General features: G+C 46.5%; 1 protein-coding gene across 1 annotated transcript in view; it reads right to left on the bottom strand.

The window, feature by feature from the left end:
• Nucleotides 1-26,852, bottom strand: part of odad3 (outer dynein arm docking complex subunit 3) — a 59,712-nt gene that overhangs the window by 28,530 nt on the left and 4,330 nt on the right. Inside the window, exons 3-8 of the mRNA XM_068021380.1 lie at nucleotides 24,119-24,193; nucleotides 22,096-22,275; nucleotides 21,618-21,719; nucleotides 11,569-11,694; nucleotides 1,111-1,233; nucleotides 514-657 (exon numbers count right to left, since the gene is read on the bottom strand). Coding sequence (XP_067877481.1) covers nucleotides 514-657; nucleotides 1,111-1,233; nucleotides 11,569-11,694; nucleotides 21,618-21,719; nucleotides 22,096-22,275; nucleotides 24,119-24,193 — 750 coding nt within the window. The remainder of the gene's footprint in view (nucleotides 1-513; nucleotides 658-1,110; nucleotides 1,234-11,568; nucleotides 11,695-21,617; nucleotides 21,720-22,095; nucleotides 22,276-24,118; nucleotides 24,194-26,852) is intronic.

Below are 26,852 nucleotides of genomic sequence, written 5' to 3' on the forward strand. Positions count from 1 at the left end.
GAGCATCCCATGTCTCCGAGAATGTTTTCACCTGCCCAGATAGCTACAATTATTCACCAATGTGTCTAGGGATTAAACAGAGAACCATATTTATTTTATCTCAATTATTGCTTTTACCTCCACCCCACCCCAGATAGTGGCAGAATAATACAATATTATTGCCATATTTGCATTAGGCTTGAACTAGCACACAAATTTATTAAACAGTAATAGAATAAGTAGCAGTAACATAAGACATATACTTACAGATCTGCAATGAACGAGGGGAAAGTAATTTTTTTAAGTTTATGTTCTTTAATTTTTCTCACAGAATACTGGAGCTGACTGGCCAGAATCTCAAAACATTCCAGGCAGGCACATTGCTGACTACCTTTAATAAGTAACCAGGAGCCAATGAGCCCTATACAGAGCATGAAGTGAGGCCTCATATACAGAGACCAGGACTCAGTGTCTAGACTGGAGTCATAGCTCCATGAATCTTTGAGTTGCACCTCTTCCCCGAGTGCCCCTCACCTGTACATCACTAACACCGGTCACTGTTTTGATCCATAGGAAGGATTCCTCAAATGTGTTGATGGCCCTTTCCTCGGTCCCAGTCTCCTGTGTTTCCGGTCGCTCAAAGTGCAGCTCATCAGAGTGAGCAGCTGCTCGCATTGCCTGAGGAAATCACCACAGAAACAGTTTATTATCATTCACAGACATTTGATGAGTTCTCCAATGGTATAAGCAACTAGTGATGTTTCACAAGATAGGGACTAGTCAAAACTATTTCACTAGAGCCTCAGTTACAGTTAATACTCCTCCGGATGAGATCTTTAGATTCTGGGATGATCCTCGCTCTACACTGAGTCAACATCGAAGCAAAGCACAACCTCATCCCTTACCCATAATGTACTGCACAAATCGACAGGGCATGGTTCCAGGATAGTGAAGCTGCCTTGATTGTGCAGGGTTTAATGGGTGGCATAGCAGTGATTTTAAGTTCAGAAGCATTGTCTTGGCTGAGCTGGGAATGCTGGAGTACATCAGAGAAAGCTTGGATTCAAATATTGCCATTTCTCATAAATCTATGTGTGCAGTAATCAAAGGCCCCTTCTACGTGCTTCTTACCCGTCTCTCTGCACGTTCTGCTTGTGTTCTCTTTTCCTCAGCCAGCTTCTTGTACTCAGTGAGAATCCTTTCCCGTTCCCGTCGCTCCTTATGCATAACCTCCTCATGCTGCTGGAGCTCTGCCTGCTCAGTGAAATCACACAAATACCATTACTGTTACAGTACAAAGAGGTGGTACCACAGCACAGTCACTGTAGTGATATGCTGAGGCTCCAGTGTCGTTACACGGATGCCATAGAGTCTACTACTATATTCACGCTTAACATCTTGCTCATGTTAATTTTCTCATCAGTCTCCACATCTGACTTTCAACGACTCCATTCTCAGGGCTTTATTACTGACACACTTGTTGTCACAGTGTTCCTGGCCATAAACAGAACTGCCAGAGTGCTGCCATTTTTAAAGCTTCTGAAGAAATGCTAAACATTTCTTTTCCCCTCGATTATACTTACTCTTTATAAAATATGAGTGCAATCAAGACCCAATTTCCATTCTCTTATCACTTCCACACTCCACTTTTCCAATGCTCTCCTGACCGGCCTCCATAAACCTCAAATGTCTTACTGTACCCTATTCTGCAACCCTCCACTCAGCCCTACTCCATCCTCAGTGACCTGTGTTGGCTTCCAGTCCCCCAAGTCAGATTTAAAAATTCTCATCCTTCTGCTTGCATCTTTCCATGGCCTAGCCCATTCCTATCTCTGTAACCTCATCCAGCATTAACACACCTAACATCCCACCTGTCGAGAACCCTTAATTCCTTTCAGTCTAGCATATTTTGAATCCCTTTCTCTCCACTATTGGTGGCCAATGTTTTTGTTTATGCCTCTGTGAAGCACTTTGACAGTGTTTTTACAAATAAAAGGTGCGATATAGAATCATAGAATGATACAGCACAGAAAGAGGGCATTTGGCCCATCGTGCCAGATAATTAATCCTGCCTCCCCCCCCCCACTCCTCTTTCCCCACAGCTTGTATTTTTTCCCCTTCAAGTATTTAGCCAATTCCAATTTGAAAGTTACAACTGAATCTGTTTCTGCCACCCTTTCAGACAATGTCTTCCAGATCACAACAACACTGAAAAATTTCCTCATGACACCTCTGATTCTTTTGACAATCTAGTTACCTCTGGGTCCTCAAGTTATCAGCCCTTCTGTCACTGGAAACAGTTTCTCCTTATTTACTCTTATCAAAACCAATCATGATTTTAAACACCTCTATCAAATCTCTTAACCCTCTCTGTTCTAAGGAGAACAATCCTAGCTTCTGCAGTCTCGCCACTTAACTGAAGCCCCTCCTTTTTTTTTTAGAATTAGAATTAGAACATTACAGCGCAGTACAGGCCCTTCGGCCCTCGATGTTGCGCCGACCTGTGAAACCATCTGACCTACACTATTCCATTTTCATCCATATGTCTATCCAATGATAGACATGTGATATCCTCTCTGATACCATTCTAGTAAAATCTCTTTACACCTTCTCCAAGGCCACGACATCTTTCATCATGTGTGGTGTCCAGAATTGAACACAATGCTTCTTGCTTTTGTATTCTTTTCCTCTTTGAATATTAATAAAGTCAAGGATCCCACATGCTTTTAAAAAAAAAAGCAGCCTCAACTTGTTCCGCACCTTCAAAGATTTGTCTACATATACATCCAGGTCTCTTGGTTTCTGCACCCACTTTAAAATTGAACCATTTAGTTTACATTGACTCTCCTCATTCTTCCTACCAAAATGTATCGCTTCACAGTTCTCTGCATTAAATTTCAGCTGCCAATATCTCTCTGCCCATTTCACCAATCTGCCTGTGTCCTCCTGAAGTCTGCTCATATCCTCCTCATTGTTTACTACATTTCCAAGCTTTGTATCATTTGCAAACTTTAAAATTATGCCTTGTATATCCGTCCAGGTCATTAATGTATATCAAAAAGAGCAGTGGTCTTAATACTTTCTTTCTTTCTTTCTTTTGGGCCTCCTTATCTCGAGAGACAATGGATACGCGCCTGGAGGTGGTCAGTGGAGTAACCTCTCCATGGCGCATGCCTGGGCAAATTTATGGAGGTTGAGAGTTGCCCAGTCGTCAAAACCCCCCTCTCGGCCTTTCTGGTGGGGTCCAAAGGAGTGCAGGACACGACGTTTGGCACCAGTATGGCTGCAGGAACTGCCGGAAACATGCCAAAGGTGACACATGACCGCCTACGGGGTTCCGCTCCGGATTTTCTGTTAGGGTTTACTCCCTTAGCCTTGGTCTCTCCCGAGACGCCCACAAGGCAGTGGGGTTGTTGGGGCCCCTACACAGGTGTAGGATGGTGCCGGTGGGAGGAGGGGATGCAAGGGGGAGGGGTAGAGGGAGGGGGTGGGGGGGGGGTGCAGGGGAAGGGGGTGCGGGGTGAAGATGGTGCGACCCTAGGAGGCAGTTATTCAGCTACTTTTGTGACACCATTGAAATAACTTCACATCAATACCAGAATGATAGTATAACTCTGAAGTTGGGTTCTGACCTGACTCCAGAGAGATGTGTGTGAGAGAATCCCTGGAGAATTGGTCTCTCCAGCTTAACAGTGTACAAAGAATAAATTAACTGAGTTAGCATTGCATGTAGTATAAATGCAGTGTCAAGCCAAGTTCAATAAACATTCTTAATACTGATCCCCTGAGAACACCACGGAATACCTCCCTCCAGTCTGAAAAAATAACTACACTACTTTCTGTTTTCTGTTCTTTAGCCAATTTTGTATCCATGCTGCCACTATCATTTTAATCCTGTGAGGTTTAACTTTGCTAACAAGTCTATTATGTTGTATTTCATCAAACGCCTTTTGGAAGTTCACATACACAACATCAACCGCACTACCCCCTTCATCCTCTCCGTTACTTTGTCAAAGAACTTGATCAAATTAGTCCAACAAATTTGTGCTGAGTTTTATTTATTAGCCCATACATTTCCAATTGCCAATTAATTTTGTCCTGAATATTGTCTCCAAAAGTTTTCCCACCACTGATGTTAGGCTGACTGGTCTGCAGTTGCTGGGTTTTTTCCCTCTCCCCTTTCTTAAATAGAGGTGTAATATTTGCAACTCTCCAGTTCTCTGGCACCAGCCTCATATCCAAGGAAGATTGGAAGATTGTGGCCAGAGCCTCTGCAATTTTACATTTACTTCATTGCATCTAATCCGGACAGGGTGACTTTTCTACTTTTAGGACTACCAACCTGTTAAGTACCTTCTCTTAATCTATTTTTATCCTATCCAATATCACTACTGCTTCCTCCTTTACTGCTACGCTGGTAGTATCCTCTTCTCTACTGAAGACATATGCAAAGTACTCATTTTGTGCCTCAGTCATGCCCTCTGCTTCCACAAGAAGATTTCCTTTTAGTTCCCTAATCGTCCCCACCCTTCTATTATTTGTGGATTTATAAATGACTTTTGGGTTCTTGTTTATATTAGACATTATTCTATTCTCATACTGTCCCTTTGTCGCTCATCCTTTTTTTAGATCTCTTCTGTACTTTCTATGTTCAGCTTGGTTCTCTACTTCATCCTTACCTTAAACCTGACAATTGTCATAAGCCTTCTTTATTTATCTCAGTTTAACCTCCATGTTCTTTAGTTATCCAATGAGCTATAGCTTTAGATGCCCTTCCTTTCCCAGAACACGTTTACTCTGTACCTGAATCATCTCCTCTTTGAAGGCCTCTGATTTTTTTTATTCTTTCATGGGATGCGGGCATCGCTGGCAAGGCCAGCATTTGTTGCCCATCCCTAATTGCCCTTGAACTGAGTGGCTGGCTAGGCCACTTCAGAGGGCAGTTAAGAGTCAACCACATTGCTGTGGGTCTGGAATCACATGTAGACCAGACCAGGTAAGGACGGCAGATTTAATTACATAAAGGACATTAGTGAACCAGATGGGTTTTTACAACAATCGACAATGGTCACCATTAGACTAACTTTTAATTCCAGATTTATTAATTGAATTCAAATTTCACTATTTGCCATGGTGGGATTCGAACCCATGTCCCCCGAGCTTTAGCCGAGGCCTCTGGATTACTAGCCCAGTGACATTACCACTACACCAACCGCCTCTGCCGTTTGTTTAATTGCACACTAATTTTTGATTAGAATCCACCTGGGTCAGACCCTTTTTCAACTCACTGAAGTTAGCCCTCCTCCTGTAAATACTTTTACACTTGATTGTACCTTGTCCTTTTCCATAACTATTCTAAACCTGGTGATATTATGATCTCTAACTGAAACAAGTTCCACTTGCCCTACTTCATTCCCCAGAACTAGATCCAGCACTGCTTCCTTCCTCTTTGGGCTGGAAACACACTGATTAAGAAAGTTCTCTTATATACATTTTAGGAATTCCTCCCTGTCCGTGCTGTTTACACTGTTACTATCCCAGTCCATATTAGGGTAATTGGAGTTCTCCATTATCAATAGTCTGTAGTTCTTGCATGTTTCAGTAATTTGCCTGCAAATTTGCTCTTCTGTTTTCTTCACACTATTCAGTAGCCTATAGTACACACCCAGTCGCATAATCTTTCCTCATTGTTGCTTAATTTTAACCAAATAGAATCTGTTCTTGGTCCCTCAACCTACTCCTGCTCCTAATTTGTATGTTCGTATGTTTGTATAGCTCTTTCAAGGAGCCAACACCAAATTGCTCCTTCTGTGCTCTTTGATTCTATAATCCATGACTGAGTCTGACCAGTCCTCTCCAGTGCTAAAATAGTTTCTTGGATTAATACTGCCACCCACTTTTCTTCCTTCCCTATCTTTTCTGAATATTTTGTAGCCAGGAATATTAAGTTCCTAATTCTCCCCTTCTTTGAGTCAGTTCTGTTATTGCCATTATAACACAGTGCCACATGGTGACATGCTTTAGTTCACCCACCTTATCTAATATGCTGCATGCATTTATGTACTCCAAACCCATCTTAGGTTGCCTCGTTGCCGGTCATTTTAATTCTCCACCTTGCTCCCACTCTGACCTTTCTGTACTTGGCCTGCTGCAGTTTTCCAATGAAGCTCAATGCAAGCTCAAGGAACTTTTGACTGGGCACTTTACAGCCTTCTGGACTCAACACTGAGTTCAACAATTTTAGATCGTAACCTCTGCCCCTAGGTGATTTTGTTTTGCTTTGCTGGTTTGGTTTTTACTCTCTTGTTTCTCTTATTTCCCCTTTGGACAGCAGCTATTCAGGATCCTGCCATTTACACCTCTCGAGACACATCTTTTATTCCTTTACTTTTCGGTTTTTATTTTGGCTGCATTTGCTGACAATGCAACCACTAGGTGGTACAGTATTGGCACATGCGCAAATGCAGCCTCATCGACTGAAACGTCACTGTCTGCGACGTCTCTGGAGCTGCCAGTAATGAAGATGGCGCTGCTCAATTTGTCACAAAAAGCACAGTGGCTGCAATTGCTGCCTCCATCCCAACCCAACAATACCTGTGCTAGTACAGAATCAAATAATCCCATTGTATGGCATCTTTCAATTTGCTGTTTGCATGATGCTTATCATTCTAACATATTGGATTTGGAACTAGATTCATATGGATCCTAGATTCATTCTGTTACACAATTACAGCAGTGCAAATGGATTCTGGGCTATAATTCAGAGAGAAGCCATCGCTCTTCTCTTCGCCGCTCCTTCCCGCATGTGTCTGCTCGCTGCTTCTCCCTCCTCAGCCATTTGCTCCCACCCTTGCTGCTTCCTCACCTCGGCGGCTCGCTCCCCGCTCCCCCCCCCCAGTGATGGCCGCTCGCTCCAGGCCTTGCCCCTTCCCTCTACTTGCACAGGTAGTTATCCATGACACAAGAAGCATCCTGGAACAGGAATTGCAAGTTGCTGTTGTTGAATTTCTTGTAACCTCCCCTTCTCATACACATGGTCAAGGTACAAGAAAAAAGTTGTCTTTTCATGGTGCATTACCATCACTGCCTCTCTATTTCAGTCCAGTGTTCCACAGATCTTTTCTCTATTTGCTGCTCTGCAGCTCCTAAACTCTCCCCGGTGCACAAGCTAGGTTTGTCCAATGGAGGAGGTGGGGACCAAGCTGGGAACTGGGGAATACTGACACTTGTGATGCAAAAGGCCAAGCCTGGCGGCCAATACTGATGACAGCTGATTCTGGGTGCAAAATGGAGGCAATGCTCCAAAACCACATGGACCAACCTTAAAATGACTGTGGGGTGGGGGGAAGGGGAATCGTGTTCCCAATGATCCACCCTTTTGTTGAATCCTCAGTGTAAAGATCTTGGATACCTGTTCTGATTCAAGCTTTTCAAACCCCAAGGTCATCAGAGACCTACAATTGTTGATGTCCTAGCCATTTTTTTTTAAATTCACAGTCACGGAAACAAAAAACACTCCCTGGAATGATAACAGTTTTCCTTTGGTTAGCAGAGTTTTTGGGAAATTAGAACCCCACCCCCCCCACCCCCGACTGGAGCAAGTCAATTTTTGCAAGGAGTCTCCAACCTGAACAGTTTCCCAGGAATTCAAAGAACATTCTGAAGGGGGAGGGTGAACAGCCAGTTGTCATTGTGCACATAGGCACCAATGATATAGATAAAAAACGGGATGAGGTCCTACAAGCAGAATTTAGGGAGTTAGGAGCCAAGTTAAAAAGTAGGACCTCAGAGGTAGTAATCTCAGGATTGTTACCAGTGCCACGTGATAGTCAGAGTAGAAATGAAAGAATAGTCAGGATGAATGCGTGGCTTGAGAGATGGTGCAGGAGGGAGGGGTTCAGATTTTTGGGACATTGGGACCGGTTCTGGGGGAGGTGGGACTATTACAAATTGGACGGTCTACACCTGGGCCAGACTGGAATCGATGTCCTTGGGAGTGCTTTTGCTAACGCTGTTGGGGAGGGTTTAAACTAATGTGGCAGGGAGATGGGAACCAAATGAGGAGGTCAGTGGACAGTAAGGAGGTAGTAACGAAAGCCTGTAAGGAACTAGATAATGAAGACAGCGTGACTAAGGGGAAGAGTAGGCAGGGAGCAGATGATGAAAGCAAAGGGACTGGTGGTCTGAGGTGCATTTGTTTTAATGCAAGACGTGTAGTAGGTAAGGCAGATGAACTTAGGGCTTGGATTAGTACCTGGGAGTATGATGTTATTGCTATTACTGAGACTTGGTTGAGGGAAGGGCATGATTGGCAACTAAATATCCCAGGATATCGATGCTTCAGGCAGGATAGAGAGGGAGGTAAAAGGGGTGGAGGAGTTGCATTACTGGTCAAAGAGGATATCACAGCTGTGCTGAAGGAGGGCACTATGGAGGACTCAAGCAGTGAGGCAATATGGGCAGAACTCAGAAATAGGAAGGGTACGGTAACAATGTTGGGGCTGTACTACAGGCCTCCCAACAGCGAGCGTGAGATAGAGGTACAAATATGTAAACAGATTATGGAAAGATGTAGGAGCAACAGGGTGGTGGTGATAGGAGATTTAAATTTTCCTAACATTGACTGGGATTCACTTAGTGTTAGAGGTCTAGATGGAGCAGAATTTGTAAGGAGCATCCAGGAGGGTTTTCTAGAGCAGTATGTAAATAGTCCAACTCGGGAAGGGGCCATACTGGACCTGGTGTTGGGGAATGAGCCCGGCCAGGTGGTTGAAGTTTCAGTCGGGGACTAATTTGGGAATAGTGATCACAATTCCGTAAGCTTTAAAATACTCATGGACAAAGACGAGAGTGGTCCTAAAGGAAGAGTGCTAAATTGGGGGAAGGCCAACTATACCAAAATTCGGCAGGAGCTGGGGAATATAGATTGGGAGCAGCTGTTTGAAGGTAAATCCACATGTGATATGTGGGAGGCTTTTAAAGAGAGGTTGATTAGCGTGCAGGAGAGACATGTTCCTGTGAAAATGAGGGATAGAAATGGCAAGATTAGGGAACCATGGATGACAGGTGAAATTGTGAGACTAGCTAAGAGGAAAAAGGAAGCACACATAAGGTCCAGGTGGCTGAAGAAAGACGAAGCTTTGAAAGAATATCGGGAATGTAGGACCAATCTGAAACGAGGAATTAAGAGGGCTAAAAGGGGTCATGAAATATCTTTAGCAAACAGGGTTAAGGAAAATCCCAAAGCCTTTTATTCATATATAAGGAGCAAGAGGGTAATTAGAGAAAGGATTGGCCCACTCAAGGACAAAGGAAGAAAGTTATGCGTGGAGTCAGAGAAAATGGGTGAGATTCTAAACGAGTACTTTGCATCGGTATTCACCGAGGAGAGGGACATGACGGATGTTGAGGTTAGGGACAGATGTTTGATTACCCTCGGTCAAGTCGGCATAAGGAGGGAGGAAGTGTTGGGTATTCTAAAAGACATTAAGGTGGACAAGTCCCCAGGTCTGGATGGGATCTATCCCAGGTTAATGTGGGAAGCGAGTGAGGAAATAGCTGGGGCCTTAACAGATATCTTTGCAGCATCCTTAAACATGGGTGAGGTCCCGGAGGACTGGAGAATTGCTAATGTTGTCCCCTTGTTTAAGAAGGGTAGCAGGGAAAATCCAGGTAATTATAGACCGGTGAGCCTGACGTCAGTGGTAGGGAAGCTGCTGGAGAAGTTACTGAGGGATAGGATCTATTCCCATTTGGAAGAAAATGGGCTTATCAGTGATAGGCAACATGGTTTTGTGCAGGGAAGGTCATGTCTTACCAACTTAATAGAATTCTTTGAGGAAGTGACAAAGTTGATTGATGAGGGAAGGGCTGTAGATGTCATATACATGGACTTCAGTAAGGCGTTTGATAAGGTTCCCCATGGTAGGCTGATGGAGAAAGTGAAAGCGCATGGGGTCCAAGGTGTACTAGCTAGATGGATAAAGAACTGGCTGGGCAACAGGAGACAGAGAGTAGCAGTGGAAGGGAGTTTCTCAAAATGGAGACGTGTGACCAGTGGTGTTCCACAGGGATCCGTGCTGGGACCACTGTTGTTTGTGATATACATAAATGATTTGGAGGAAAGTATAGGTGGTCTGATTAGCAAGTTTGCAGACGACACTAAGATTGGTGGAGTAGCAGATAGTGAAGGGGACTGTCAGAGAATACAGCAGAATATAGATAGATTGGAGAGTTGGGCAGAGAAATGGCAGATGGAGTTCAATCAGGGCAAATGCGAGGTGATGCATTTTGGAAGATCCAATTCAAGAGTGAACTATACAGTAAATGGAAAAGTCCTGGGGAAAATTGATGTACAGAGAGATTTGGGTGTTCAGGTCCATTGTTCCTTGAAGGTGGCAACGCAGGTCAATAGAGTGGTCAAGAAGGCATACGGCATGCTTTCCTTCATCGGACGGGGTATTGAGTACAAGAGTTGGCAGGTCATGTTACAGTTGTATAGGACTTTGGTTCGGCCTCATTTGGAATACTGCGTGCAGTTCTGGTCGCCACATTACCAAAGGGATGTGCATGCTTTGGAGAGGGTGCAGAGGAGGTTCACCAGGATGTTGCCTGGTATGGAGGGCGCTAGCTATGTAGAGAGGTTGAGTAGATTAGGAATATTTTCATTAGAAAGACGGAGGTTGAGGGGGGACCTGATTGAGGTGTACAAAATCATGAGAGGTATAGACAGGTTGGATAGCAAGAAGCTTTTTCCCCAGAGTGGGGGATTCAATTATTAGGGGTCATGAGTTCAAAGTGAAAGGGGAAAAGTTTAGAGGGGATATGCGTGGAAAGTTCTTTATGCAGAGGGTGGTGGGTGCCTGGAACGCGTTGCCAGCGGAGGTGGTAGATGCGGGCACGATAGCATCTTTTAAGATGTATCTAGACAGATACACGAATGGGCAGGAAGTAAAGAGGTACAGACCCTTAGAAAATAGGCGACATGTTTAGATAGAGGATCTGGATCGGCGCAGGCTTGGAGGGCCGAAGGGCCTGTTCCTGTGCTGTAATTTTCTTTGTTCTTTGTTCTTGTTCTTGGAATTCTTATCTCTTGGTCTTTCCTTTCTCCCACAGCCCGCAGACTTTTAAAGCCCCAGATGGATATCACTTAACCACCACTTCTTGATTTACCTCATCTTTTCTTACTGCTTTCATCCTCAATGGTGCCTGCACTTTAGGCCCTAGCCCTTCAGCTGGTTTAAATGTACCTCGTTGTCTCAATGTTCTGTGATCAACTCCAGCCAAGAAAATCCCACTCAGATAATATACTGTTCTCAAACGCAAAATAACTAGCTTGTGGGGATACCTACCGACCTAGCAACAGCACTCAAAGCTTGCCCGGAACTGTGAAAATATCAGGATGTGTGGGCACACTCCCTAAGAAGCACCTCCACAACCTGAAGGAGCTCAGATCAGGCAACAAACAGTTCACATCCTGCCCAGGCCTCAGCCTTCCTGACCCATCAATGGCCAGTACTACCCACAAGTACACAACTCCAAGACCCCAAGTGAGATTATGAAATAACTGTGTTGTGTTCAAACTGTTACCTTGGCTGTGTCACGAGACAGTTGGGCATCCGTGTTCATGACCTGCAGCTCCTTCAGTTCCTGTTGTTGCTGCAGGATCTCAGCTTCCAGTACATCCAGTTGTTTCTGAAAGGTCACACTCTCCTCCTGGAAGTAGCAACATTATGAACTCAAAACAAACAGAACATAGAAAAATAACCAAAAAACATTACATAACAATGGACTACACTGTGCTTCGTACTAGATTAAGCCATCAATTTCTGATCTGAATATTTCTAAATGCTTCTGAGGAGCTAAAGAGCTGCATAGATTTACACTCACTCTTCTGCATGCTAAACCAGTGGATAAGATCAAAGCTCCGCAGTCCTGCCACATTCAGTCGTGAACAGTGGTGGTTAATTAACCAACTAACAGGAAGAAGAGGCTCTATGACCATCTGCATCTTCAATGATTAAGGGTGCCCAGCACATCAGTGTAAAAGACAAGGCTGAAGCACTTGCAACCATCTTCAGCCAGAAATGCCGAGTGGATGATCCATCTCGGCCTCCTCCTAGGGTCTCCACCATCACAGATGCCAGACTTTAGCCAATTTGATTCAGTCCACATAATAGCAAGAAACAGCTGAGCGCACTGGACATAGCAACTGGGGAATCTTCCAAGCCAAGGGAGGCGGTGGCGCAGTGGTATTGTCACTGGACTAGTAACCCAGAGACCCAGGGTATTGCTCTGGAGACATGGGTTCGAATCCCACCACAGCAGAAGGTGGAATGTGAATTCAATTAATAAATTTGGAATTAAAAGCTAGTCTAGTGATGAAACCATTGGCGATTGTTGTAATGTCCTTTAGGGAAGGAAATCTGCTGTCCTTACCTGATCTGGCCGACATGTGACTCCAGATCCACAGTAATGTGGTTGACTCTTAAATGCCCTCTGAAATGGTCTAGCAAGCCACTCAGTTGTATCTAACCACTACGACATCAATAAGAAAGAATGAAACCGGACGGACCACCCGACATTGCTCTGGGCACCAGAAACGACAATGGCAAACCCAGCCCTGTCGACCCTGCAGAGTCCTCCTTACTAACATCTGGGGGGGCTTGTGCCAAAGTTGGGAGAGCTGTCCCACAGATTAGTCAAGCAACAGCCTGACATAATTATACACGCGGAATCATGTCTTACAATGTCCCAGACACTGCCATCACCATCCCCAGGTATGTCCTGTCCCACCGGCAGGACAGACCCAGCAGAGGTGGCAGCACAGTGGTATACAGTCGGGAGGGAGTTGCCCTGGGAGTCCTCAACATCGACTCCGGACCCCATGAAGTCTCATGGCATCAAGTCAAACTTGGACAAGGAAACCTCCTGCTGATTAGCACCTACCGCCCTCCCTCAGCTGATGAGTCAGTACTCCTCCATGTTGAACACCACTTGGTGGAAGCACTGAGGGTGGCAAGGGCGCAGAATGTACTCTGGGTGGGGCACTTCAATGTACATCACCAAGAGTGGTTTGGTAGCACCAATACTGACAGAGCTGGCTGAATCCTCAAGGACATAGCTGTTAGACTGGGTCTGCAGCAGATGATGAGGGAAAAGCATACTTTGCCTCGTTCTCATCAATCTGCCTCCCGCAGATGCTTCTGTCCATGACAGTATTGGTAGGAGTGACCACCGCACAGTCCTTGTGGAGACGAGGTCCCGCCTTCACATTGAAGATACCGTCCATCGTGTTGTGTGGCACTATCACCATGCTAAATGGGATAGATTTCGAACAGATCTAGCAATGCAAAACTGGGCATCCATGAGGCGCTGTGGACCATCAGCAGCAGCAGAACTGTACTCAACCACAATCTGTAACCTCATGGCCTGGCATATCCTCCACTCTACCATTACCATCAAGCCAGGAGACCAACCCTGGTTCAATGAAGAGTGCAGGAGGCCATGCCAGGAGCAGCACCAGGCATACCTCAAAATGAGGTGTCAACCTGGTGAAGCTACAACACAGGACTATTTGCATGCCAAACTGCGTAAGCAGCATGTGATAGACAGAGCTAAGCAATCCCATAACCAACAGATCAGATCTAAGCTCTGCAGTCCTGCCACATCCAGCTGTGAATGATGGTGGACAATTAAACAACTAACTGGAGGAGGTGGCTTCACAAATATCCCCGTCCTCAATGATGGGGGAGCCCAGCACATCAGTGCGAAAGGTAAGGCTGAAGCATTTGCAACAATCTACAGCCAGAAGTGCTGAGTTGATGATCCATCTCGGGCTTCCTCCTGAAGTCCCCAGCATCATAGATGCCAGACTTCAGCCAATTCAATTCTCTCCGCGTGATATCAAGAAACGACTTAACGCTCTCAATTCCAGGGAATAAATCCTCATTTGTATAATCCATACAGGTTATAAAGTCTGCAGGAAAGATATCGCAAATGGTAGAGGGGAGCAGTCAGCTGAGAAGATGAACTGTTTTTCTTCAAGTGACTACATAGGGACAGGTAACATCTTTTAAAATGGAATTGGGTAAGCATTTGAAAAGGAATAATATGGGGAAATCCCACAGAAATGGGACTAGACTAGAAATCTCTATTCAATTTGGGCAGCACAGTGGCGCAGTGGTTAGCACCGCAGCCTCACAGCTCCAGCGACCCGGGTTCAATTCTGGCTGCTGCCTGTGTGGAGTTTGCAAGTTCTCCCTGTGTCTGCGTGGGTTTCCTCTGAGTGCTCCGGTTTCCTCCCACATGCCAAAGACTTGCAGGTTGATAGGTAAATTGGCCATTATAAATTGCCCCTAGTATAGGTAGGTGGTAGGGAAATATAGAGACAGGTGGGGATGTGGTAGGAATATGGAATTAGTGTAGGATTAGCATAAATGGGTGGTTGATGGTCGGCACAGACTCGGTGGGCCGAAGAGCCTGTTTCAGTGCTGTATCTCTAAATAAAATTAAAATAAAATAATAATATGGGGAAATCCCACAGAAATGGAACTAGAGTAGAGATCTCTATTCAATAATAATATGGGGAAATCCCACAGAAATGGGAGTAGAGTAGAAATCTCTATTCAATAATAATATGGGGAAATCTCACAGAAATGGGAGTAGAGTAGAGATCTCTATTCAATAATAATATGGGGAAATCCCACAGAAATGGGAGTAGAGTAGAAATCTCTATTCAATAATAATATGGGGAAATCCCACAGAAATGGGAGTAGAGTAGAGATCTCTATTCAATAATATGGGGAAATCCCACAGAAATGGGACTAGAGTAGAAATCTCTATTCAATAATAATATGGGGAAATCCCACAGAAATGGGAGTAGAGTAGAGATCTCTATTCAATAATAATATGGGGAAATCCCACAGAAATGGGAGTAGAGTAGAGATCTCTATTCAATAATAATATGGGGAAATCCCACAGAAATGGGACTAGAGTAGAGATCTCTATTCAATAATAATATGGGGAAATCCCACAGAAATGGGACTAGAGTAGAAATCTCTATTCAATAATAATATGGGGAAATCCCACAGAAATGGGAGTAGAGTAGAGATCTCTATTCAATAATAATATGGGGAAATCCCACAGAAATGGGAGTAGAGTAGAGATCTCTATTCAATAATAATATGGGGAAATCCCACAGAAATGGGAGTAGAGTAGAAATCTCTATTCAATAATAATATGGGGAAATCCCACAGAAATGAAACTAGAGTAGAAATCTCTATTCAATAATAATATGGGGAAGTCCCACAGAAATGGGAGTAGAGTAGAGATCTCTATTCAAAGAACTAGCACCGACATAGGCACGACAGACTGAGTGGCCTCCCTCTATGCTGTAATTTCTGATTCTAAATGTGAATTAAGAGGTCAACTCATCCCTTCCCAAACCTACAAAGGGGCTTTGTCCCATGTATAACCAGCACAACTCCATCAACAGTAGGTTTTGGGGCCTCCAATTCAGTTATTTACTTTGCAACACTAATATAAAAGCAAAATACTGCAGATGCTGGAAATTTAAAATAAAAACAGAAAATGCTGTCTAGTAGGGTAGATAAAGGGCAACCAGTAGATGTAGTATACCTGGATTTCCAAAAGGTATTCAATAAGGTGCCACATAAAAGATTAATAGAAAAGATAAAGGCTCATGGTGTTGGGGGTAATATATTAGCGTGGATAGAGGATTGGTTAACAGACAGGAAGCAGAGAATGGGCATAAATGAGGCATTTTCAAGTTGGCAGGCAGTGAATAGTGAGGTGCCGCAAGGATCAGTGCTGGGGCCTCAGTTATTTACACTCTATATTAATGACTTGGATGACGAGACAGAGAGTAATGTATCTAAGTTTGCTGATGATACAAAGCTCAGTGGAAAGGTAAGCTGCGGTGAGGATGCAGAGAGGCTGCAAAGAAATACAGACAGGCTAAATGAGCGGGAAACTAGATGGCAAATGGAGTATAATGTAGGGAAGTGTGAAGTCGTTCACTTTGGTCGTAAAAATAGAAAATCACAGAATCACAGACTAATACAGTGCAGAAGAGGCCCTTCGGTCCATCGAGTCTGCACCGATGCATTAAAGACACCTGACCTGTCTACCTAATCCCATTTGCCAGCACTTGGCCCATAGCCTTTAATGTTATGACATGCCAAGTGCTCATCCAGGTACTTTTAAAGGATGTGAGGCAACCTGCCTCTACCACCCTCCCAGGCAGGGCATTCCAGACTGTCACCACCCCCTGGGTAAAAAAGTTCTTCCTCAAATCCCTCTTAAACCTCCCGCCCTTCACCTTAAACTTGTGTCCCCTCGTAAATGACCCTTCAACTAAGGGGAACAGCTGCTCCCTATCCACCCTTTCCATGCCCCTCATCATCTTGTACACCTCAATCAGGTCACCCCTCAGTCTTCTCTGCTCCAGCGAAAACAACCCAAGCCTATCCAACCTCTCTTCATAGCTTAAATGTTCCATCCCAGGCAACATCCTGGTGAATCGCCTCTGCACCCCCTCCAGTGCAATCACATCCTTCCTATATTGGTGACCAGAATTGCACACAGTACTCCAGCTGTGGCCATACCAAAGTTCTGTACAACTCCAACATGACCTAACTGCTTTTGTAATCTATGCCTCAATTGATAAAGGCAAGTGTCCCATTTGCCTTTTTCACCACCCTATTAACCTGCCCTTCTGCCTTCAGAGATCTATGGACAAACACGTCAAGGTCCCTTTGTTCCTCGGAACTTCCCAGTGTCAGGCCATTCATTGAATACTTCCATATATTTTTTTAAAAGGTGTGAAACTGGTAAGCGTTGATATTCAGAGAGACTTGGGAGTACTCGTACAAGGAACACACAAAATTACCATGCAGGTGCAGCAGGCTATTAGGAAGGCAAATGGCATGTTGGCCTTTATTGCAAGGGGATTGGAGTACAGGAATAAAGAAGTCTTACTAAAATTGTACAGGGCTTTGGTGAGACCGCACCTGGAATACTGCGTGCAGTTTTGGTCTCCACATTTAAGAAAGGTTATACTTGCACTGGAGGCAATGCAGCAAATATTGACTAAATTGGTTCCTGGGATAAAGGGGTTGTCCTATGATGAGAGGCTGAGTAAATTGGGCCGATATTCTCTGGAGTTTAGAACAGAGAGGCAATTTAATTGAGACATACAAGATTCTGAAAGGGCTTGATAGGGTAGAAACTGAGAGATTGTTCCCTCTGGTCAGGGAATCTAGAACACAGGGACACAGTCTCAGAATAAGGGGCCAATCATTCATTCCCTGTGGCTATCCCCCTCTCTAACAAGTATACCGTTTTGGAGACTGTTGGGGGGGTGGGGGTGGCCTATCAGGGGAAAACAGCAGCAGCCAGAGCAGTGGCACCACGGCTGGCACTGTTGTTCAGCAGGGAGGGACAAAGTGCAGAAGAGCAATAGTTATAGGGGACTCGAGAGTCAGGGGCACAGATAGGCGCTTCTGTGGACGTGAAAGAGACTCCAGGATGGTATGTTGCCTCCCTGGTGCCAGGGTCAACGATGTCTCTGAACGGATAGGGGCATTCTGAAGGGGGAGGGTGAAGAGCCAGACGTTGTGGTACACATCGGTACCAACGACATAGGCAGGAAGAGTGATGAGGTCCTGCAGGAGGACTTTAGGGAGTTAGGTAGAAAGTTAAAAGACAGGACCTCTAGGGTTGTAATCTCAGGATTACTCCCTGTGCCATGTGCCAGTGAGGCTAGAAATAGGAGGATAGTGCAGCTAAACACGTGGCTGAACAGCTGGTGTAGAAGGGAGGGTTTCAGATATCTGGACCATTGGGATCTCTTCAGGGACAGATGGGACCTGTACAAGAAGGACGGGTTGCATCTAAACTGGAGGGGCACAAATATCCTGGCTGTGAGGTTTGCTAGCGTCACGCAGGAGGGTTTAAACTGGTGTGGCAGGGGGGTGGGAACCAGAGCAGTAGGACAGCTAGTGAAATAAATGAGGAGGGCATAGTAAATAAGGCCAGTAAGACTAAGAGGAAGAGCAGGCAGGGAGATGTTGCGGAGCACAGCGGGACTGGTGGTCTGAAGTGCATTTGTTTCAATGCGAGAAGTATAACAGGTAAGGCAGATGAACTTGGATTAGTACTTGGAACTATGATGTTGTTTCTATTACAGAGACTTGGTTGAGGGAAGGACAGGATTGGCAGCTAAATGTTCCAGGATTTAGAAGCTTCAGGCGGGATAGAGGGGGATATAAAAGGGGTGGGGGAGTTGCATTTCTTGTTAATGAGAATATAACAGCTGGACTGTGGAAGGACACCTCGGAGGGGTCGTGCAGCGAGGCAATATGGGTGGAGCTCAGGAATAGGAAGGGTGCAGTCACGATGTTGGGGGTTTTCTACAGGCCTCCCAACAGCCAGCGGGAGATAGAGGAGCAGATATGTAGACAGATTTTGGAAAGATGTAGAGGTAACAGGGTTGTAGTGGTGCATGGTTTTAACTTCCCCTATGTTGACTGGGACTCACTTAGTGCTAGGGGCTTAGATGGGGCAGAATTTGTAAGGAGCATCCAGGAGGGCTTCTTGAAACAATATGTCGATAGTCCAACTAGGGATGGGGCCGTACTGGACCTGCCATTGGAGAATGAGCCCGGCCAGGTGGTCGAAGTTTCAGTAGGAGAGCATTTCGGGAACAGTGACCATAATTCCATAAGTTTTAAGGCCCACTCAAGGACAGAGCAAGGAATCTATGTGTGGAGCCAGAGGAAATGGGCGAGGTACTAAATGAGTACTTTGCATCAGTATTCACCAAAGAGAAGGACTTGGTGGATGATGAGCCTAGGGAAGGGAGTGTAGATAGTCTCAGTCATCTCATTATCAAAAAGGAGGAGGTGTTGGGTGCCTTGCAAAGCATTAAGGTAGATAAGTCCCCAGGGCCTGATGGGATCTACCCCAGAATACTGAGGGAGGCAAGGGAAGAAATTGCTGGGGCCTTGACAGAAATCTTTGCATCCTCATTGGCTCCAGGTGAGGTCCCAGAGGACTGGAGAATAGCCAATGTTGTTCCTTTGCTTAAGAAGGGTAGCAAGGATAATCCAGGAAATTATAGGCCGGTGAGCCTTATGTCAGTGGTAGCGAAATTATTAGAGAGGATTCTTCGGGATAGGATTTACTCCCATTTGGAAACAAACAAACTAATTAGCGAGAGGCAGCATGGTTTTGTGAAGGGGAGGTCGTGTCTCACTAATTTGATTGAGTTTTTTGAGGAAGTGACAAAGGTGATTGATGAAGGAAGGGCAGTGGATGTTATCTATATGGACTTCAGTAAAGGCTTTGACAAGGTCCCTCATGGCAGACTGGTACTAAAGGTGAAATCACATGGGATCAGAGGGGAGCTGGCAAGATGGATACAGAACTGGCTCAGTCACAGAAGACAGAGGGTAGCAGTGGAAGGGTGTTTTTCTGAATGGAGGGATGTGACTAGTGGTGTTCCGCAGGGATCTGTGCTGGGACCGTTGCTCTTTGTGGTATATATAAATGATTTGGAGGAAAATGTAGCTGGTCTGATTAGTAAGTTTGCGGACGACACAAAGTTTGGTGGAGTTGCGGATGGTGATGAGGATTGTCAGAGGATACAGCAGGATATAGATCGGTTGGAGACGTGGGCGGAGAAATGGCAGATGGAGTTTAATCCGGACAAATGTGAAGTAATGCATTTTGGAAAGTCTAATGCAGGTGGGAAGTATACAGTAAATGGCAGAACCCTTAGGAGTATTGACAGGCAGAGAGATCTGGGTGTACAGGTCCACAGGTCACTGAAAGTGGCAACGCAGGTGGATAAGGTAGTCAAGAAGGCATACGGCATGCTTGCCTTCATCGGTCGGGGCATGGAGTATAAAAATTGGCAAGTCATGCTGCAGCTGTAAAGAACTTTAGTTAGGCCACACTTGGAATATTGCGTGCAATTGTGGTCGCCACACTACCAGGAGGACGTGGAGGCTTTGGAGAGGGTACAGAAGAGGTTTACCAGGATGTTGCCTGGTCTGGAGGGCATTAGCTATGAGGAGAGGTTGGATAAACTCGGATTGTTTTCACTGGAACGACGGAGGTGGAGGGGTGACATGATAGAGGTTTACAAAGTTATGAGCGGCATGGACAGAGTGGATAGTCAGAAGTTTTTTCCCAGGGTGGAAGAGTCAGTTACTAGGGGACATAGGTTTAAGGTGAGAGGGGCAAAGTTTAGAGGGGATGTGCGAGGCAAGTTCTTTACACAGAGGGTGGTGAGTGCCTGGAACGTGCTGCCGGGGGAGGTGGTGGAAGCAGATACGATAGCGACGTTTAAGAGGCATCTTGACAAATACATGAATAGGAAGGGAATAGAGGGATACGGACCCCGGAAGTGCAGAAGGTTTTAGTTTAGACAGACATCAAGATCAGCGCAGGCTTGGAGGGCCGAATGGCCTGTTCCTGTGCTGTACTGTTCTTTGTTCTTTTGTTCTTTGACTGAGATGAGCAGAATTCTCTACCCCAGAGGGTTGTGGATGCTCCATTGTTGAATACATTTAAGGCTGGGATAGATAGATTTTTGGTCTTGCAGAAATCAAGGGATATGGGGAGTGGGCAGGAAAGTGAAATTGAAGCCCAAGATCAGCCATGATCGTATTGAATGGCGCAGCAGGCTCGATGGGTCATCTGGTCTCCTTCTGTTCCAATATCTTGTGTTATTATGTTTTGGGCACTGCAGCTCAGGAAGGATAAATTGATCTGGGGATGGAGGGGTTGCTGGTGTGCAGTGCAAATTCACCAGAGTGATACTGTGATTCAGAGGGCGAAACTATATGACAGGTTGAATTACTTGAACTGTTTTCCTTTTTAAGATTGTTTCCCTTGCTCTGGATTCCAGGTGGGCAAAACCTTAAAATTATGGTCGGACCATTTAGGAGTGAAATCGGGAAGCACTTTTTCACACGTCGGGTAGTGGAAATCTGGAACTCAATCCTCCAAAAGGTTGTCGATGTTGAGGTTCAACTGAAGTGTTCAAGACTCAGATCCATAACATTTTGTTACAAAAGGGTATTAAGGGTTCTGAGTCAAAGGCAGGGAAATAAGGCTGAGGTACAGATCAGCCATGATCTGACTGAATGGCGGAACAGGCTGGAGGGGCTGAATTGTCTCCTCTTGTTCCTGTGAGTTCTGTAATATAATAGAGTCTAAGTGCTTGCATACTACCTGTCCAGATGACCTAGTGCCAAATGACACTGTTTTGGGAAATCAATTTGCAGATACAAGTTGACAACTTTCCACTTTGCCACCTTCCATAACAGAATCAGTATGAGAGCAGGTTGCTCATGCAGACTTTACCATAATATAAATATGGGTCATATTCATTACTGTTTAACAGTGTTCTTTACAGGGAGTAAAGAAAGAAATTATGGAGACTGTCTTAGCTCGATGTCCCACTTGCGCTGATGACCAATGCATCTCCTGATGTACCTGGGAAAGCAACTGGATGCTGTGGTGAGCTTCGCCCCTCTCCCACCATAGCGACCCTGGGAACTGCAAGGCTACAGCAGGATTATGTTGCAGGTGTAAAGTGAACATACCTGCAGATGCGCCTTCAGTCTCTGATACACCTTCATCACGTGCACTGCCTCACGACACTTCAGCTGGGTTTTCTCCAAACGATTCTCTAGCAGCCGCAAGGTCTGAAACACATACAAGGAAATGAGATATTCAATGATGTCAGAGAGGACTTAAGGGTTTATCTAGAAACTCACTGCTCCATACAAAGAAATTTAAATAAAATCAAACATCTCTATTAATAACCAAGCACAATGTTTAGTGGCAATGATAAAATAAAGTGCCTGTAGTCACCTAATGGTCACAGCCTGATAGGATGTCCTGAACAGTTAACTCCCTACACCCACGGGCCCCTACTCTCAGGGAACTATCTGTACACTGGGGTCTGCCTTTCAGTCTATCTTTCAGAGGAGATTATTAAAAAAATTGTTTATTAAAAAGTGGTCATTGACTTTTCCCAGATTCCCAACATTGGGACAGTCCCTGAACTGGCAGCCTCACCTGTGCATCCTTGGACATGTTCTCCATGATCTCTTGCAGGGTCTGGGCCTCCTGTATGTTCTTACTGTACTGCACCTCCAGATCTAACTGATTTTTCTTCCTCACCTCTGTCACATGCTTCAGAGCATTCAGGCGCTTGACCTTATCACAAACCTTCTGGTCCATGGCCATAACAACATCCTGGACAAGGGACAAGATATGAAAACATTTAAATGGATATTTAATTATAAATTGCCGCATTCGATAGAAAAAGTCTTTATTAAACTGAAAACCAAGTGTTTCAAATTCTGGGACGTCACTGAACGGGCTGGATTTTGTTCTCCCCCAGGTATCAGGTTCTGTGGTGGGCGGGGCCCGAAGACAGCTCCGGATGAGGCCTGCCACAGACCTTGACACCATGAGGGCCCAGCTCGATCGTCGTGCTGGCGGTGAGGCTCCATGGAGGCTTCCCTGCCGCTGGGTGATGGGACCAGACTTTAAATATTCAAATCAATAAAATTAAGCAATTTAGATATATTCACCCGAGACCTTGAGGGCCCGCTACAATGTTCGGCGCAGCAGCTTGCACTCCCGTGCCTTCAGATCCCTGTCTGGGAAAACGTAGCGCCACACTGGTGGGGAGGGGAGAGGACGGGGTCAAATATACATAATGGGTGTAGGGGATGGTGGGAAGGGTTGAACCTTAAAGTTTGTGCAGTTTGTGGAGGGTTGTGGGAAGTTAGTTAGATGTAAAAGATAAGTGTTTTGGGGAAGGGGGAAGGTAAATATATATTGTAATTGTTATTGGGGGGATGGGAAAGGGGCATTAGAAATGTATTTAATTTTGGGGAGGTAGGACTTCAAAAATTTAAACTGGGTGGCAAGGCTGGCTGCCCTTTAAAAAGGGCACCAGCGTCTGTGCACAGGCAGCTGACACCATTGCTGGGGACGGACAGCTCGCCCTCCCATGAGATTAGGAGGTGTGGGCCGCCCTGGCTATTTAAATGAGCCACCGCGCTTGAGATTGTGGTCCGCAGGCCACCATTTTTTTGAGCTCACTGCCAAGATCAGCAGCGGGCTCTTAAAATCCAATCCAATACTTTTCTTGCACTTCATACTAAAAACCACATGTACAAGCGTGGGCCCTTACTGCCCAAGAACCAGAGTCTAACTTTACTCATGCAATAAATCTGGCAATGTAGTATTCCCCAGGGGTTGAATAAAACAACTTGGTTAGTATAATGTGAACTTGAAATGACGCAAGTTCTCTCACATTCTCCCAGCTTTCAGATAACAAAGTAATTATTCTACCACATCCTGTGTCTTAGGCCACACTAAACAAAATTAAACAGCAGCAGAGAGATAATCTAGCAGGTTTTACAGATTACAGAATGTTAAACTTAATGTTACACCTCTTCAGATACAAATATTATAAAAGAGGCAATACTTCACTAGAGGTTTTAATGATTAACAAACCAATGGATTAAAATTGCATTGACTTTTATTGTACAGAATCCCAAAGAGCCAAACCCTTTCCATTCCTTCTCATTGTGCAGAATCCCAGTCCATCAAACTGCTTCCTTTTAACTCACATTGTGTAAGATTCCAATGGCTCAGCTCTATTTCTGAGCAGCTCGCTAAAGCCTCTAACGGTGATTCGTTTCTTTCGTGCTGGAAACAAGCTGATGGTGAGATAGGCAAGGAGAGTGTAATCATACTGAATTCAGAATATCTTGAGCTGCAATGATAACAAGATGGGCTGGCTACCGCTCACATCACTGGCAGCACACAGCTCCCAATTATATGGCAGCAAATTTCCACCTTTTTCCCCACAGCAAACTTCAGAGTCACAGGTGTTACAAAAAGGATGAGCCCCTCTCTGTTTTGGACAGAACACAAATCCCTACCCTGTGACTAGGATCATAGAATTAAAAACAGGGAAGTTTGGTTTGAAACGCTGTTTTTCACCATTCACCATTTGCAAGAGGTTAGGGAACTACCCTTGATGTCTTTACAACTGTCAAGGAAATCCAATAATAACCACCTTTCCACTCTTGTTCCTCAGCGCCACTTTCTCATGACGATCCTGAAATGAATCTTGAACAAGTTTCTCATCAATCTGAAACACAAAATTGAAATCCATTTCAGCCAGCCCAGCAATTTTAAATGAAAAGACACACAATGACATGAGACAGGCGCAAGAATCTGACACAGGACCAGGAGGTGAGTGTGGGGGAGGTGGATTCAGACACAGCAGGGAAGTGCACTTTGACAAGGGGGGGGGGGGGGGGGTGGAATGAGGTACAGGGCACGGGGGGTACAATCTGGTACAGGGCACGGGGGGTGAAATCTGGTACAGGGCACGGGGGATAGAATCTGGAACAGGGCACGGGGGATAGAATCTGGTACAGGGCACATGGGGCAGAATCTGGTACAGGGCACATGGGGCAGAATCTGGTACAGGGCACATGGGGCAGAATCTGGTACAGGGCACGGGGGATAGAATCTGGTACAGGGCACATGGGGCAGAATCTGGTACAGGGCACGGGGGATAGAATCTGGTACAGGGCACGGGGGATAGAATCTGGTTCAGGGCACGGGGGATAGAATCTGGTTCAGGGCACGGGGGGTGGAATCTGGTACAGGGCACGCGGGGTGGAATCTGGTACAGGGCACATGGGGTAGAATCTGGTACAGGGCACGGGGGATAGAATCTGGAACAGGGCACCGGGGGGGGGTGGGTGAAATCTGCTACAGGGCACCGGGGGGGGGGGCGGATCTTGTTCCAGGGCACGGGGGGTGAAATCTGGTACAGGGCACGGGGGGTAGAATCTGGTACAGGGCACGGGGGGTAGAATCTGGTAAAGGGCACGGGGGGTGAAATCTGGTAAAGGGCATGGGGGGTAGAATCTGGTACAGGGAACGGGGGGTAGAATCTGGTAAAGGGCACGGGGGGTGAAATCTGGTAAAGGGCATGGGGGGTAGAATCTGGTACAGGGCACGGGTGGTAGAATCTGGTAAAGGGCACGGGGGGTGAAATCTGGTAAAGGGCATGGGGGGTAGAATCTGGTGCAGGGCACGGGGGGGCGGGGGCAGTGAAATCTGCTACAGGGCACCTAGTTGGGGGGGGGGGGGGGGGTGGAATCTGGTACAGGGCACAGGGGGTGGAATCTGGTACAGGGCACGGGGGATAGAATCTGGTACAGGGCACATGGGGTAGAATCTGGTACAGGGCACATGGGGTGGAATCTGGTACAGGGCACAGGGGGTGGAATCTGGTACAGGGCACGGGGGCTGGAATCTGGTACAGGGCACGGGGGCTGGAATCTGGTACAGGGCACGGGGGGTGGAATCTGGTACAGGGCACGGGGGCTGGAATCTGGTACAGGGCACATGGGGTAGAATCTGGTACAGGGCACGGGGGGTGAAATCTGGTACAGGGCACCGGGGGGGGGGGGGCGGGGGGGTGGTGATGGGTGGAATCTGGTACAGGGCACGGGGGGTGAAATCTGGTACAGGGCACATGGGGTAGAATCTGGTACAGGGCACGGGGGATAGAATCTGGAACAGGGCACGGGGGATAGAATCTGGAACAGGGCACGGGGGATAGAATCTGGTTCAGGGCACGGGGGATTGAATCTGGTACAAGGCACATGGGGTAGAATCTGGTACAGGGCACGGGGGATAGAATCTGGTTCAGGGCACGGGGGATTGAATCTGGTACAAGGCACATGGGGTAGAATCTGGTACAGGGCACGGGGGGGCGGGGGTGGGGGTGGAATCTGGTACAGAGCACAGGGGGTAGAATCTGGTACAGGGAACGGGTGGTAGAATCTGGTGCAGGGCACGGGGGGGGGGGGCACTGAAATCTGCTACAGGGCACCTGGGGGGTGGGGGGGGAGGTGGAATCTGGTACAGGGCACAGGGGGGTGAAATCTGCTGTGGAGCACGGGGAGTAGAATCTGGTACAGGGCACCGGGGGTAGAATCTGGTACAGGGCACGGGGGGTGAAATCTGGTACAGGGCACGGGGGGTAGAATCTGGTACAGGGCACGGGGGGGGGGGGGCAGTGAAATCTGCTACAGGGCACCTGGTGGGGGGGGGGGGGGTTGGAATCTGGTACAGGGCACGGGGGGTGGAATCTGGTACAGGGCACGGGGGGGGTGAAATCTGGTACAGGGCACGGGGGCTGGAATCTGGTACAGGGCACGGGGGGTAGAATCTGGTACAGGGCACGGGGGGTAGAATCTGGTACAGGGCGAGGGGGGTAGAATCTGGTACAGGGCACGGGGGGTGAAATCTGGTACAGGGCACGGGGGCTGGAATCTGGTACAGGGCACGGGGGCTGGAATCTGGTACAGGGCACGGGGGGGTAGAATCTGGTACAGGGCACGGGGGCTGGAATCTGGTACAGGGCACGGGGGCTGGAATCTGGTACAGGGCACGGGGGGGTAGAATCTGGTACAGGGCACGGGGGGTAGAATCTGGTCCAGGGCACGGGGGGTAGAATCTGGTACAGGGCACGGGGGCTGGAATCTGGTACAGGGCACGGGGGCTGGAATCTGGTACAGGGCACGGGGGGGTAGAATCTGGTACAGGGCACGGGGGGTAGAATCTGGTCCAGGGCTCGGGGGGTAGAATCTGGTACAGGGCGTGGGGTGGAATTTTATACAGGGCGTGGGGTGGAATCTGGTACAGGACGCAGGGGGGTGGAATCTGATACAGATTGTTGCAGTATTAGAAGGTTTCAACTTCATGCGTCATTCTTGCCACAGAAT

This window comes from Heterodontus francisci, chromosome 43 (genome assembly GCF_036365525.1).
Source record: "Heterodontus francisci isolate sHetFra1 chromosome 43, sHetFra1.hap1, whole genome shotgun sequence".
Taxonomy (NCBI): Eukaryota; Metazoa; Chordata; class Chondrichthyes; order Heterodontiformes; family Heterodontidae; genus Heterodontus; species Heterodontus francisci.